Source organism: Leptodactylus fuscus, chromosome 5, assembly GCF_031893055.1.
Source record: "Leptodactylus fuscus isolate aLepFus1 chromosome 5, aLepFus1.hap2, whole genome shotgun sequence".
NCBI lineage: Eukaryota > Metazoa > Chordata > Amphibia > Anura > Leptodactylidae > Leptodactylus > Leptodactylus fuscus.
In genome coordinates this window covers 176,096,367-176,113,623 of record NC_134269.1, presented here as the reverse complement: position 1 = coordinate 176,113,623, position 17,257 = coordinate 176,096,367, and the positions used below count along the sequence as shown (strand labels likewise).

Below are 17,257 nucleotides of genomic sequence, written 5' to 3'. Positions count from 1 at the left end.
ATATTCCATTTTTTTTTTTTTTTGTAAATTAATACTTCACCTGAATATAAGACACTATGTCATCAGAGAAAAATGTCTCATCTCATCATTTCTCTCCTGCCTGCAAAACTGTTCAATTCACTGCTCTGACACAAGTTCAATAAAGATGAGAAACAGCAGAACAGATGACACAGGTCGGGTGAGTGAGAAACAAGCACAAGGATGTGCTGCCTCAGGTAGTAGCTAGTACATAGCATTCTTAGGCTGAGACCCCACGTTGCGGAAAAGCAGCTTTTTGTGTTGCAAATTTGATTGCAGTTTTTTTCAGCTAAAGCCAGGAGTGGATTGAGAAAACGGTAGAAGTATAAGAGCTTCCTATATATTTCCCATTCCTTCTGTAGTCAACCTATCTTCAGTGAAGATAGTTCTGAGCAGTGAATTGAGTGGTTTAGCAGTCAGCAGAGCAGCTAAGAAGAGACAGAAACACTTTTCTCTAGTGACGAAGTTTCTTGTATTCCCCTGAATAGAGATGAGCGAGTACTATTCGAAACAGCAGTTTCGAATAGCACACACCCATAGCAATGAATGGAGCCGGCTGCCGTTTCGAATAGTACTCGCTCATCTCTACCCCTGAACTATTAATTTGAAATGACTGTTACTTTATAAGATTTTTTAGTAATGCCGTATGTTTTTCCAAAACACATGGAATAATGAAATTTATTAGAGCGTTGATCCATTTTCTGCCCACTGCTCTTGCTGGCTCACACTTTTGGCAGTGGTTTATTCCCTATGGAAATAAAGTATCATGTTGAAATCCAATGAAATACGTTCTCTCTAGATGAGACCAACCTTAATCTAATGTGCATGGCCAGCTGTACAAGCAGAACGACTCGAAGATCACATACTGAAGAGATAGTTTCTTTTATCTTAGAGCTGTGTCGCATATTATACTCTAGAGGTATCTATCACACAAAGGTTAATATAGTAAGTTCTGTGTTGCTAGGTAGTGCTTATCTACATCTCCTTCAATTATATGAAATTAGAGACAACGCATTCCTATTTTGCAAATAATAAAATGTCTGTGATATCGCCATTTTGTCAAGAGAAAGCAGAAAAAGTACAGTACACCTTAGTGCGCTAGTGTTGCCATAAGGAAGCAGCACGAGCTTTGCAGGCTAATGTGTAATGCAGTTATGTATCCAACAGCTCGCCATCTGGATGAATATTTTTTCACTCATTTTCTCAAAGTAAGTTCAAGTGATTCTTCAGGACCTACATTCCCCCAGACTCCTAGCAGTGCCATGGCATATAATTGGTCTTCTTATCTAAATTGTCTAAGTATGTCTGCCATCTCTCTTATGAGAACATCAAGGTTGTAAGAACATTATTTCAAGGAGATAAATAGATTACTGGGACAGCCTTAATGAAGCAAAGAGCTCTAGGGCTGATGTGCCACTCAGGTTTGTTGTTGGGCTATTCTGTTTTGTATGGAACAGATTGTTAAAGGCTGATATAAAGCTCTGTAAACTGTATACAATTTATTGTATTTTTAGCATGTTATTCCATGTATTGCCTCCTGAAAGAATATAAAGAGCAGCGACGAAGCAGTTGCTAAAAAAAATAAAAAAAAATAACAGGATTATAATAAATACAATTTGAAGGAAGGTTTATTAACAGATTATCACATAACACTAAATATTACATGTTTGGTATCCCCTTAAATGTAAATTTTATTTTTGGGTATGGGTGATAATAAATGGGAATAATTGCATTTTTTTTCCTTAGTATTTTCCAAATATTATGAATTCTGTTTTGATTTATAGGTCCCACAATATTGTGCTTTAAATCAATTCAACCTAGTATAACAAAGTACAAATTAAAAAGAAAGATTTAGGGCTAGTTCACACGGAGTTCTACGTGTACACATTCCGTCGTAGCTGCCGCAACGGGATGCCGGAGCCTAACGGTGCGGACGTGGAATCTGCGGCAAGATAGGGTAGCTTGCTTCTTTTCTCCACTACTAGCTATCGGAAAAAAAGAACCATCAATGGGAGCCATATTTGGCAGCGGATTTTGAGGCGGATTCCACGTCAAAATCCACTGCCAAAAGACCCTGTGCGAACTAGCCTTTAAGGCAAAAGCCCCACGTAGGGAACCGCAGCCAAAAAGCGCTGCAGAAAAGACTGCTGTGAAAGTACATTGCGTTTTTTTCCGCTGCGCCTTTCACAAAAAGTCTGCAGAGTTTTCCTTTGCGGATTTTCTGCCCCTATTATATCTATATGGAAACCGCCAGCATTTCCGTAGGTATAATCACTATAGATTTTTTTTCAGCAATGTGCGGATGGGATTAGCCAGAATCCCACACACTTTGCAGGCACTGTAATATGCCATAGCTAACACACGTTCATATAAGAACTGGAAGAGGATGAGAACCCGGAAAGTAGTAATATCACATTAGCACTATGTTTTACAACTTGAACTAAGACCAACGTGATCAGGAAAATTTAGTCCTGTGTCTTCAGTTTCAATGATCCAGTGGTCACTGTGTGGATGGACTTGAATCGAATTGTGGCTGTTCATGAGTGCAGCCGCTGTGGGCAATATGGGACCCATGTTTTGTAGATCTGTTGTGATTTTATTTTACATCCCTTTTTATCTTTAATCAATATAAAGCCAAACCTTCATCTTCCCAAAATAGGTTTTAGATTTGCTGGTTAAATATATAGTACATTTCCAAATTATTTCAGAAGGGAGCATGGGCTAAGGAAGTGGAGGAAGAGGTGAGTATCAGGGTGAAATCCGTTATATAGGTGTCCTTAACCTGCTGTATATCATCCGCACATGTGACGCCCGGCTTCTCGCTTCTCTCCCCACTGTATATTATCGCCACATTATTTTGTCAGATTGCATTGATTATGCAGAAATGATATTTTTACAAGAACGGGCTCAGCATTTAACAGGCCACATTTCTTTTTTGTGATTTTGTTCATAGGTTACACAAAAAGTCAATTTCTAAACAAACCATTATTATAGATAAAGCAAACCAGAAGGTTTTGATGTGCCATGTAATACCTCTGTATTATTTGATATCCTTGATAAGATTGCTATATTTATACCGCAGAGGGGAAAAAAAATACGTTTGCCCTTTACCTTAGGTGATGTTTGCTGCATAACAAATTATCGCAAAAACTTTGATAAGAGAAAAGTTGTAAAAATAAATACCTTATCAGGACGTGTCGTCTTCGCTTCTGGCACTCTTCATATGGCATTTCAATGAATTAAGGTCAGCATTGTGCTAGAACCTGATTCTTTTTCCACAGGCATTTTCCTATTTTATATGTTAGGAAAATGTAAATAGGAGGATGTGATTGTACGATGCTGATGCATTTTTTATACCCTCTACAAGAACATAACTTAAATCACCCCAAGGTAACAACCAAGCAGACACTTTAATGCAAATATTCAGCATTAAGTCTGGCAAGTATATTCATAGTTTTAATAAAGCTTGCCCGATGAAAGACTTCTTTGCAACATTAAATGAGAGAGTTTTCTGCTAAACTTGTGCTGACTCCTGATAAATGACGACCCGGCAAAAACTAATATTGTGCAAAAAAATGTATATTATTAAAAAAAAACAGCATAAAAATGATTTTGAAATTAAATGTTAAAAATACAGGTATGGTAATTTCCAACCAAACTGAAGAAAAATAATGCCAGGTTCTGTTTCTAATAGTACGAAAGCGGAAAGATTTATAAACTCATTAGCAGCAAGACATAGCAGAGGAAGAGAAAATAGAGATACTCGATAGGAAAGGATGTAAAGTTCATGTAGAGGGATGTGTAAATAGAGCTTATTTCTAGGCAAGAAGGCACTTAATGAAAATAATACAGTGTGATCTATGGTGATATACATTTAAAGGAGTAGTCCTCTGTAAGGCTAAGGCCCCTTTGTAGTGGGCCAAACCAAAAAAACGCTGCTGGAAAACCCACGGCGGAAACGCTTTTGCCGTTGTTCCTGCAAACTGCAGACTTGCCATTTCTGCCATGTGGGACCCTAGCCTAAAGGGGTTTTCCCATCTTCCTCTCTCACCAGCTTTGCCTGCTAGCTATTCTTCTCACATCCTGTATTTTTTAACAAGCTGGTGGGTGGACTTTCACTGTGTGATGGACAGAACACTATGAGGTACCTCACTAGATATAAACATTGCCATTACCATGAGAGATAATTTTTTTTTTTTATTATGATTGCAAAAAATCTAATCTAAAAGCAGATCAAATAACATGCACAGTAATGGTTTATTACATTACATAGGTTTGAAGAGAAAACAAACGTACAATCCGCTAGGGCAGACAGCAACTTGCTGTGAATTTAGTGTTATCTTTATGTTTGCATAGAGATACACAGTCCAAACCTTTATCGGCAAACTGTTATTAGTTGAAGTGATTCTCCTGACCTAATAGCAGGAGACAACAGCTGAGAGCAAGCATGATCCGAGTACTGCCCCTGAGAGCAGTGAGTCACGTCAGCGGACCCTCGAACGAAAATCTGAACGCAGATGTGAACCAGGCCTTAGGAAAAAACACATTTACAGATTATTTGATGCAGTATTTGAAGCTAAAGCTAAGAGTAAACCTGTGAAACACATGTGATCATTCTCCTATAATTTAGCCTTAAAACTACATAAAACCCCTAATATGTGCTCGTAGATTTATACTTTTAATATAAAAGCAAAAATGTAGAATATTTGGTATAAGTACATATTATAATTGTTAAAGAACTTTGCACGATAATGAATATCAAGACAAAAGAGAGATGTTTACTGGAATGACAGCCATATGCAAAAAGTAAGCACCCTGTCTAATATTTTGTCAAAAAGAGAATGCGCTGCCTTCTTGGCCCCCTCCACCAGACCCTTCTCTAGAGGAGCCCCTACTCTGTACATACATATGTTGTAGACCGAGTTTATAACATTATTAAAAAGGCAGAAAAGTCTTTCATGAACACGTCAATGGAGATGTCTTATTGTACAATATGGAGCTTATGGTCTCTGGGTACAGTTACTTGTTTTTGACAAAGTTTTTGGTTTACAGTCCTTTAATAGAGGTTTTCTGAGATCCATTAGCACATAACTAGAAGCTTTGCTATTCTGTAAGCATTTTCGTTATCAAATAGAAAAAAGCATTTCTGGCTTTAGATTTCGGCATCTCTGTTGATGAGATCTGATTGTGGAGATCAAATGTGTTTCAGCCCAGGCACATACAGAGATTTCTTTCGTGCCGCTTGAGGCTCTCGCTCACAAAGGCGAAAGACACTTACCCTCAGTCCTTCTATTTCTCAGACAAATTGGCAATTTCAACATATGTCCAAAAGATTACTCTGAACAAACAGGGGTTATAACAGGTTACTCAATGCTGATAGACACTGGCAATCTGCATGTAAAAATGACTCAATGGATAGGTAATGTAACTCGCCAAGAGCAATACAGAATGTCACCTCAATATTTTACCTTCTAGCCTTTTTTTTCAAATGATAAAAAAAACGATGTTAAGATTTCATGGTTTTTGTTTGTCTATGACGGTGTGTTTTATGGCTTTTGATACATTTTCTGTCATTGCAAATTTTCAGATTGTCGATTTAGAGTGATAAATTGTGGCTCTTGACCTACACTGGCGTATTTTTTCTTCCATATGTATGATATCTTTGTGAAATCTATAAAGAAAAACTAAATAATTTTTGGCTAATTCAAAAACTTCTGCAATGTTTTTTTTTTTTTTTTTTGCATAAAATCTTTCACCGTAATGATTTGTTAATCTGGTTTCAGCTGAACACAGCAATCTCAACAGGACCAACTAACAATCTTATGTGTATGGAGACCTTCCAATTCTGTCTGGTGTTATGGCCAGTCACGTTTCATCTGCCAAATCTTTTTGTTCTTGGAGAGATAAAATGGGGCGTTTCGGTCCAAAATACGGGTAATACCGGCATTCAGTCGCGCACTCCCTTCTGGATTAGGCCCAATAAATGGGCCTAGGAGGGAGTGTCTTCCGGCGGAAGTTGCGAGGCAAATCTGCCTGAAGAGCGAGCATCTCGCTTCTTTTTCCGGGAACCGGAACAAACAGCTCCCGGAAAAAAGAACTGACCAGTTCCCATTGATTTCAATGGGAGCCATCTTTTTGGTCAGGGTTTTGAGACGAATTCGGCCTCAAAATCCTGACCAAAAAACTCAGTGTGAACTCAGCCTCAGACAGCAGTTTTTGCTCCTCTCGTAGTTTAGTACAAAGGCTCCTTTCAGCCAGGTGTATGTAGTAACTAACAGCTATGTAAAGTTTGTGGCCACTTCTGTGTTGTACTGGCCAATGTTTGCTAAACAACAAACATTTTGTTCAGGTCATTTCCAAGCAATGCCAACTAGAGGGCGGCACCTCATAATATTCCCATTGCTCTAAATTAATTGTAGCGGAGTGTGTGAGAAGGAGGGGGGACGTGTCCAGAGATAAATGTTTTATGTTGGAACTTTTCCTTTAAATGCTGAGAGGATGCACAGTTAGGAAGCAATTGTGGTGGAGACATATTGGAAGCATCAGGCAGGATACATCTCGTGTCCCTGTTGTGAGTTTTCTTTGTGGGAAGAACATAATGTAAAGTAAAATTATGCTGTTATGAAATGTATATATATAAAGCAAATCAAAGCTTGTAAGAAAGACTCTTACAGTACATTTGCTCGAAACCTGATACCTTAACTTACCTTTGAATTGTTCTCCATCTTTAGGTAGATTTTAGCTGCAGATTGAGGAGTGCATACAGCACTCTCTCGCAGGCAACATATGTATATATATATATATATATATATATAATATATATATATATATATATTTATATATATATATATATATATATATATATATATATATATATATTTATATATATATATTTATATATATATGGGATTTTTACAAAATGTCAATTTAAGAATAAGTATTTCTTTTAAAGAAGTCGTTTAAGATGATAAAATGGCCTTTTTTTTTTCTTTTTTTTTTTTCCTCTGAGGCCCAGCTTACATCCGCATTGGAGTAGGGGCAACACGGTGTCTCAGTGGTTAGCACTTGCAGCCTTGAGAGCTGGAGTCCTGGGTTCGAATCCTTCCAGGAACAACATCTGCAATGAGTTTGTTTGTTCTCCCCGTATTTGCATGGATTTCCATCCCATTCAACAAAAACATACTGATAGGATAAAAAAAAAGTACAATGTGATTCCTATATGGGGCTCACAAACTACATTAAAAAAAAAAAAAACCATCTGCGTTTGAGCCATTCCGTTCCCCTATCCACATGAAATATGCGGAGAGAAAAGTCCTGCAAGCCGCACTCTGCATTTATGTGCAGAAACCATACAGACCCCATTACAGTCTATGGGGTCCGCCGGTTTCCTAAGGTAACCGCTTTTCATGTGGATTAGGTTTCCGTTCAGAGGGAGGACTCCCTGAACGGAAGCCCGAACACAGATGTGAACCAGGCCTGAAACAGTGTCACTATTGTCTGTAGAGCGTTCCTGATATTGCACTTTTCTTGAATGGGGCTGAACTGCAGGATCAGACAAGAATTGAATTGTTTCAGAAGAGATATTGGAATAATCCATTCTCATGATCCATAGTAATGTCATTACTGATCAATCAGACGTTACTATTGTTACAACCAATCTTCCGGAAGATTCTTGTAAGACATATTTATAACTTTTGTGGATTTTCTTGTTTGACGTTGTTTCCATGATCGATAAATACAATCTTATAGATGCTTGAAAGTGTAGGCCAGGGGTCGGCAACCCCTGGCACGCGTGCCAAGACTGGCACGCGAGGCATATTTTGCTGGCACGGCAGCCAGCATGAGACTTCACACTAAATTGAGAGAGAGAGCGTCCTTTCAGTGCTCTGGTAGAGCTGCTGTGTAGGACACGCCCCCTTCTCTCCCTGCCACCAATCAGAGGTGAGCCTCTCACTGCACAGGATAAGGGCTCCCTGGACCTGCTGCTACACGTGAGGAGCTCCTGCCGTCTGCAGCCCTGAGGAGGAGAAGCAAAGTGAAAGTAAAAACACCAGGTACGTGTGTGTTACTAACTATTCTTATTACTGTGAGGCATTTGGGGTTATTACTTTAGTTTTAGTAACTCCATGTGCCTCACATTAATAGCAGTTAACCCCATCATGTCCCTCACATTAACCCTGTGTGGCTCACATAAGGGTTACTGATATGTGAGACATATGGGGATACTAATAAAGGATCTATATAATGAAGATATTCACTTATTACCTCCATATGTCTCACATATCAGTGTCCCTTATGTAAAGCACACAGGGGGTTAATGTGAGGGACATGATTTGGTTAACTGCTATTAATATGAGGCACATTGAGTGGTAACCTGCAATGCACATAACCAGACTCTTTATCTACAACTGTGGATAAAGTACAGACCTATATATTTCAATTGACCCATATATACAGCCATTCTTTTTGTGGCTGTGTATCTGGGCCAAATTGAACAGCTGAAAACTATTGAGCAGGTCCTATATGTGTCCTATACATCCCCTATATCTGTCCTATACATCCCCTATATCTGTCCTATACATCCCCTATATCTGTCCTATACATCCCCAATATCTGTCTGCATTTGCAGCCCTGTCAATTCATTTTAACATATAGGTCAGTGAAAACCACATCCGTGCCACTTGTATGCAGGAGGCGTAAGGCTGAGGCCCCACGTTGCAGAAACGCAGCGTTTTTGTTGCAGATTTTGATGCGGTTTATTTCAACCAAAGCTAAAAATGGCTACAGAAGGAATGGGAAATATATAGGAAGCTTCTTATATGTCTCCCTTCTGCTCAATCCACTCCTGGCTTAGGCTCAGAAAAACACAGCAAAATATGTAACAAAAAAAGCTGTGTTCCCTGTGCCTTAGGCTAAAGCCCCACGTTGCAGAAACAGCTTTTTTTCGTTGCAGATTTTGCTGTGTTTTTTTTTTAGCCGAAGCCAGGAGTAGATTGAGCAGGAGGGAGACATATAAGAAGCTTCCTATATATTTCCCATTCCTTTTCTAGCCATTCTTGGCTTTGACGGGAAAAAACGCAGCTAAATCTGCAATAAAAAAAGCTGCATTTTTGTAATATGGGGCCTCAGCCTTAGTGTGATTCTATTGGGTGGTGACACTGTAACTAGATGCAATTATAGCCAAATCCAGTTCCTGGGCACCAGTGCATTCACTTTGTTGAAAGTGTGACACCGATTAATTCCTGGCTGGGGTTTTGCTGTTACTGCACAGCCAGGAACTAAAAGTGACTGAAATTAATCTGCGTTTCACTTAGGGAGCGTTCACACTACCGTCGGTGTCTGACAGCTAGTGTCCACTGCTACAAGTATGACCTTACTCTGCTCCCAGTCACATACATTACCACTAATTCTGCGTTACGCATGTTCTTACATTGCTTCTAAAGGAAAAGAACATGTGTATCCAGGCAAATAGTGGTAAGTGCATGTGGCTGGGAGCACAGAATGACAGCACCCCTATGTTGTGGTTTGTGCTATATGACTTTAGTGTAGGTGTTGTCAGCTTTACAATTATTGCCCGGCACTCCGAGGACCTCATCTTTGATTTTTTTAATTTAAATCGGCACGCCGAACAAAAAAGGTTGCCTACCCCTGGTGTAGGCTCTATCATTTCCATAGTGAAAGAGGTTTATAAATACAACCAGGCAAAGTTAGAGTAAATCTGAGCAATAATAAAGATTAAGAAGTCAATGTCTTTCAAAAAATTTTTAATTCTGATATATTTTTTTCTCTAGAGACCTTCACTGTCTTTGTACAGCTCTGAGACGTGGCTTTAGGACAGACACACAGTATTTGATCCTGTCTTGTTTTTTTGTTCTAGAATATTATTGTCATTATTATTCTTGCACCCTGAATTAGTTCTGCTTCATATCAATAATTTACTTGCGAAAAACAATGGAATGGATTGCATCTTATGTCATTTGAGATTACTTAGACAGGCCACCGTGGCAAAAGACATAGATTACTCGGAGGATTCATTGGGGAAATTGTCATTTTATATTTCATACAATAAATCCCTCCTTAATAGCTCCTTGATTGCTTAATTTTCTGGGAAATCATTTGCAGCCAATTTCTTTATTCAACTTACCATAATAAATAGAAACTTAATGGTCATTAATGTTCATCAATCATCTATTAGGAAGAGAGTAAAAACTTTCCAAGTTTTCATTATCTGGCTGGTCAATGCTAATTCTCCTTTCGCCACCATTCTTAATGAAGCTGATGACTCTACAAAAGGTTTCCTCATTACACTTAATCTTGGCTCTTGCTCAAATTACCTTGATGAGAACTTGACACGTGTCAGTCAAAAGCTTATTACAATGTAATTCCACCAAAACGATTCCAATTACCCTCCTTAAGCTTCTACGGGGCCACGATATTCTGCCATGTAACGGTTAACAGAAATGGCAGCTGGTATTCGGCACGCTCATACAAATAGCCTCAAGCTCTCAATCCATAAAAGAGTTCATTTTGACAACTACTATTTGTTATTCTCTTAGATGGAATTAAGAACAAATTAGTTTAACAAATAGGCCCCGCTTTCTTCTTCCTTATTGTGTTAAGATGGAGATGGGCCTATGCGTATGTATAAGGAAAGCTGCTAGTTCTTTTTGTAATGTAATAAAGCTAGTAAGGTCACCAAGGATGTGCTGTATCTTTGACACCGCTAAAAAAAATATGTGCATTTAAATGGATTGAAGACAATAAATGACTTGTTTTCTATTGTCTTAGAAGGTTTCCGTTGTTTTATTCACCAGTGTTAACATAATTGGGGTGTTGTCTACTAAGCGTATTCTATGATAATAGGCAATAAGATTATCAATAATGACATAATACAAGAAAAAAACTGACAGATAATTCATTTACTGTAAATTATATTATTCATGTATTGTAAAGAATAATCATAACGAAGTCAAAGATTTGTTAAGTCATCAGTTTTAAAGGATATTTGAAACTAGGAAATGTAAACTTGTTGGAGTCAGGTCCTGTATCTGCTGTGTTTGAGCCTGCTCATGGGAATAGGCCCTTAGGATGTACAATATACAGTGGCATCAGTCACCCCTGGTTAAATAGGTATATAACGTGGTATAGGCAAACATAGTCTGCCGTGAATTCTTATATACTGTAGTATATTTTGGTCTGTGCATGGTGAGGGGAGGACTGTGGAATTGTTAGTGTGTATGTTGGGGATACATGCAGCTAGGCCAACACATGCAATGTGCTCTTTGTATTTAAGAGGCTTTTTCCAAAATCTACAGAATAAGCGATGTGCTTATAATTGACATTATAAGGGCTAGTTCACATGGAATAAAATGGCGCAGATTTTGACGTGGAATCTGCCTTAGAGATGAGCGAACACTGTTCGAATCAGCCGATCCGAACAGCACGCACCCATAGAAATGAATGGAAGCACCTGTGACGTCGGCCGGCCGCCGGCAAAGTCAGCGTCACAGGTGCTTCCATTCATTTCTATGGGTGCGTGCTGATCGGCTGATCCGAACAGTGTTCGCTCATCTCTAATCTGCCTCAAACTCTGCCTCCTCACAATAGAGTCCTATGTAAACCGCTCACGTTCTTTTTTCCGCTAGCGATTTTTTTTCAGCAGAATCGGATTGTTGCAGATAGTCTGCTGCTGTTGGATGGAATCCTCTTCCACTTGCTGGTGACTGTACCATGTTATGGTTGTGCTTGCAAAAATTTGCAGCAAATCTGCTATGTGTAAATTTACCTGTTATGTCTGTCACATAAAATCTATATCAAATCTGAAAAAGAAATATGTGACAATGAGTAGCAGGCCACGGAAAAGTTAGAAACTTAGTCTCATTAAATGGCGTTTGTAGCGTATAAAACTGCATTTAATCAGAAATCCACATATCTGTCTCAGGTTTAAGCAATGGATTCTGCATTAAATACATGTCAGATTTGCCATCATGTGTGAACATAGCGTTAATAGTGATCCTAATGTAGTCCATAACCCCCTGCAGTGCTTCTCTTTCCTCGGCTAGATTGGATACACAGAATTCTTAATAAACAGCGACTTTTTGCATCTCTTGAAAGTTTCAGTTCAGACATGTTTCTCGCTCTCCTATGTTATTCCATCTCCCTTAAGGCAGTGATTTCATACAGACAGACAATTACTGGTGTCAGCAAACATGTTGCCGCGGTTCACTGGATGATTAGTGCTTGATATTTTGTTGAAAGAATAATGTCTGCATATCAGTACAATAAGCAGATAAGCCACGTTTTAAGCATATCACACCCGACATCCCTGCTTCCCACATTATCAGCATCCAGCTATCACAGGCTTCTGTTTCTCGGAAAGAAAATAATATATATTTTAGGAGGTGTAGCTGTTAAAATTAAGCCCAAGGGAACGTGATGAGACAAGAGATGTGTAGTTAGTATGTGCTTTCAAGTATGACAAATGCACTGCAATGTATCCTGGTTACATATTTACCCAGCAATCCACATGCTATATATTTTCATATGTAGAAATTAAATGTATATTAATGTTCTCTGAGACACTCAGCCATTGCAGGTATATTGTATTCAAGGACTTTACTAGGCTTTTGATATTGATGACCTATACTTAGCCTAGGTTGTCTATATGAATTCAATCATGGGTTTGACACTCAGTCCCTTCAATTAGATGCTCTGAGCAGGTGCCAGAACTACACAGTGGATGGAGCCTGAAAGCAGCCTCGTACACTGTACACTCTCTTGAATGGGAGCTGATCCTCAGTAAGCCATACAGCCACTACACAGTGGATGGAGCCTGAGACAGACAGACCCATACACAGTACATGCTGTTGAATGGGAGGTGATCCTCAGTAAGCCATACAGCCACTACACAGTGTTTGGAGCCTGAGACAGACAGACCCATACACAGGGCAGTATATTCTCTTGAATGGGAGCTGATCCTCAGCCGCAGCGTCTGCCTCATGGCACTTCCCTCTGGACTAGGCCCATTCATTTGGGCCTAATCCAGAGCAGAAAGCCACGATGGAATGTGTTCACGCAGAACCCCGTGTGAACTAGGCCTAACCCTGAAGGCCCAACCCCATTGCACCAACTGCGACAATGGTATAAGACTTCAAAGTTCTTTTTCTTCAAATATACATAAGTGACATATTTAACAAGGGTACATTGTTTATACCTGTACTTTGCCCTGTAACAAGGTGGAGGCTGTTGAATATGTTTGGTTGAAGTGAGTTTGGTTAAATTTATTTGAGACATAAATGTACAGACTAAAATCAAAATAAAAGTTAAATACTAAAATCTACAGTAAAAAAAAATAATATATATATATATTTTGAGTTTGTTTCTCTAATGTCCATTTAACTGGGATGTGTGTGGTGTACACGTGAATGTTTGCATGTCCAGACCAGACCATAGAGGAACCTCTGATATTCGGACAGTGGCTTCCATCGTATATAGAAGTCTATTGCTGTGTTGTACTGTGACCTTTAGGGTTTGGCTCATAGAGGCACTGTACATTGTGAAAGGGGTATTCCCATTTCAAGGCTCTTATCTAATTGTTTTTGCAATGCTGCTTTGTTTTCCTGCTGTGTGAAATTATTCCCATTGTGTACACAGTGTTTCCATAACGCCAGACCTTTGTGATAGGACAAGTGAGGTCACTCACTGCTCTCATTGTTATCTACAGCTCTTAATGGTATTTGTGTTTAAGAATGTGCCATAATCCCATATGAAGTCCCGTAAAGGATCATAATATTCTCTGTATATGCCAATAGACTTGTGTCCATGACATTTCCTTGGTATAGTTCAGACAGCATACTAAGGATATTATTGTTAAAGCTCTGATAGGCTGTTAATGTGTTACATACTGTAGGTGATACAGCGATGCGGTCTAATTTATTAGACAAAATCAGTAAAATAAATGCATTGATGGCTTGTCGAGTAAGACAATTTAATGAATTGCCAGTGAAGGGTATCATCACCTGTTCCTACAAATGACATACAATATAGTCTAATTGGCTGCTTAGACCACGAGATCCATTTAATTATCTATCATCTATTGCCAATTACCTCTTAGATGGATGTATCAATGTAGTGGAGGAATGCAGCCATTCAGTGATATGTAAGAGGCAAGCCCAGCACAATATTTTTTCTTTCTTCCAGTAGTAATGTGCATGAGGTAAATAGTAATGGAGAATTATCTGCGCCGTTCCAATCTTCCTGTGGTTTTACGTGACTCCAAATCATACATACTCTTCTGTGGGGATTGGAAGTCAGTCTATTTATTCATTCATATGAGACTCGCATACAGTCATGTGGTACAATGGAGGACCGGAACAAAGCTGATACTGTAATTCACTAAGGCCTGGTTCACATCTGCGCATGGGTTTCCGTTTGGGGAGTTCGCTTGGGGACCCTCCGAACGGAAACCTAATCCGCATAAAAAAGCGGTTACAATAGGAAACTCGCGGACCCCATAGACTATAATGGGGTCAGTGTGGTTTCCAGAAGAAAAACGGAGAGAGAAAATTGCTGCATGCAAGACTTTTTTTCTCTGCATTTTTCATGCGGAGAGGGGAATGGAATGGCCCAAACGTAGATGTGATCTGGGCCTAATAATGTGCTTGGTGAAAAAACAAACTCCCGTTTTTTACCCGAGTATAAGCCGAGCAGAATATAAGCCAAGGCCCCTAATTTTACCACAAAAAACTGGGAAAACTTGTTGATTCGAGGATGGGGGGAATGCGGCAGCTACTGGAAAATTTCAAAAATTAAAATGGTTGGAGTTTTTGGGTGCAGCAGTTGCTGGGAAAGGGGAGGGGGTGTTTTGGTTGTCTGTCTGCTCCTTCCCTGAGCTTGAGATTGTTTTTATTCCCCCCCCCCCCACACCTGGAATTCAGCCTGGCTGAATATAGGGTATCTGCAGTGCTCCTATTAACCCCTTCCCAACTGAACAGGAGCACTACAGATCCCCTATATTCAGTAGACCGGGCACTCTCAGACACAGGGATACCTAATGTGTTTGTGTTTCACAGTCATTTTCTACTTTTATATGTATTCTAGGGAAAGGAGTGATTTAGAACTTTTATTTATTTTATTTTTGTGTTATATTTTTTATTAAAACTTTTTTTTTTTCACTATTTTATGGGAGATTCTATGCATTGCTATTGCGGCTATTTGGCTTATACTTGAGTATATACGGTACCTCATCTACACTATTGTCAGAGGAAGGAAATTTTTTGCTAAATGTACCTCTTTACAAGTACAGTATAAACAGATATGTTACAACCTATAAAGTTCAGCTTCCATCCTGAGTACGACCCCATAGTCTTAGATTTTTATGAGAAGTTCATGAGGTTTCTTTAGACTAAGAATTTTTGGAATGATCCAATTCTCATCATTTTAACAGTAATATTTGTACATTTCTTGTATATCTTGTTTGTAATCTCGGATTTGTTTGTTTTCTCTTTAGGGAAGGAAAGTCCAAACTCCAAATGCTGTTATTCTGAGACTGGAGGGGTAACAAAGTTAGGAAACCAAACCAACAGTAGGTATCCAAAAACTCCATGCCACCTGGATCTCTACTCGGAAGGTAAACACTCCAAAATTCTCTACTGTTTTATTCACATGGTTTATGTTCCTAATATAATACAACAAACTTCAGCCAAATAATACAGAAATGTAGAAATATTGACAATTATAAGTTTCATTTCAGGCAAGATTAGAAAATGTAGTAATTGTACTTAAGAATACATTTCTAAAAGTCTTTATGATGCCTCCAAAGTTTGACAGGGAGTCTTTCAGCAGTCCCAAAATTTCTGAGAGTATAAAATACGTGAAAGGAAAGCAGTAAAAGTGTACCCGTGGTGAATGCTAGCTGCATAGGCTAGAGACAGATGTTTTACTACATGTACAATAAAATGCACTAATGTGATGGGTGTATTATAGAGCTTTATCTAAACAAGCGTATATGGGCTGCTGATAGTATATGGTTTACTCTCAAATTAAAAGCTACTTCCTATACCCCTCTGTGTATCTCCTATTTGTCAATCACCACTCCAAACATTCTCAGGACTATTGAATGTTTCTGTAGCGGAGGCTGATATATAGGAAATATATAAGAGTGCAGGATACAGGAGGTGGATTTTAGGTTTTAATAGATGGTCCTGCATTGCCACCTGCACTGAATACTCTTGAACCCCTCCTCTATTGTTGTGAGTGATGGTTTTGGTGTCACAAGCAGGAGACTGCTACACAATGCGATCAGGACTCTATTTCAAGAGCGCTTTGTGCAGAGAGGCCATGTCTTGCAGTAATGGTTGTACGGGAACAGATTTCACATCTGCAGAAATTTGTACCTCAAATCTGCTGTGTTGAAACGATGACCATTAGAAGAATCCTCAGATGTCATCTACTAGGTCACATATATATAGCCTGTGCTGGATATGATGATTGAACAGCTCTGTAGGGAGCATCAGCATAAACAATGACACAAGTGCAGTGACTGACAGTCGTCATACTTGTTGTGCTGCCCTGATAGCGCTGCTTATTGTCATAACCAGCACAGTCGTCTTCTGTTACCTTCAATCAGACTCTTGTGAATCTCTAGTGCTCTTCAGGTAAGTGGAAATTTGGGTTGCTCTTCAGGTAAGTCAAACTATGGTGGTATGAAGAACTTGATCATTTTGCATTCATCCGTGGTGCTTTTGCAGCATTTGTGCTGTGCAATAAATTGTAGTCGCAGCCTTATGGTCCACTGTTATAAAACAGAATGGCATCCCAGTCCAGCAGTACTGTTACACACCAGACAAGAGTATAATGTATAGGTGCCTGTTTGTACATATGGTTCTGAAGTTATGATATTCTATAATAACAGTATGATGAACATTTGCTTTTAAGTGTTTCTTTTCCACAATTAGGGGGGTGTTCACACTACCGTTGGTGACCATCAGTAGTGTCTGTATCCATTGTATGTTACAAGATTTTAGCAACGGACACAAGCTGAACCATCAGGAATCCGTTAAAGTTTCCATTCATTTCAATGGGATTTTATTTTGTGTCCGTTTACACCCAAGTCCGTTTTTTTTCCAGCGGACAAAAAAAATCCTACATGCAGGACTTTTCTGTCCGTTAGAAAAAAACGGACTAATCCTAAACTGGGATTTTATGCCATTTTGTGGTAATGACATGGGAATAAAATATT

The 17,257-nt window shown here is 39.0% G+C and overlaps 1 protein-coding gene across 6 annotated transcripts in view; it reads left to right on the top strand.

The window, feature by feature from the left end:
- TENM2 (teneurin transmembrane protein 2) overlaps positions 1-17,257 on the top strand; it is a 1,311,127-nt gene that overhangs the window by 653,972 nt on the left and 639,898 nt on the right. For all 6 annotated transcript variants that reach the window (XM_075274735.1, XM_075274734.1, XM_075274733.1 and 3 more), the window contains exon 3: positions 15,527-15,646. In XM_075274735.1, coding sequence (XP_075130836.1) covers positions 15,527-15,646 — 120 coding nt within the window. The remainder of the gene's footprint in view (positions 1-15,526; positions 15,647-17,257) is intronic.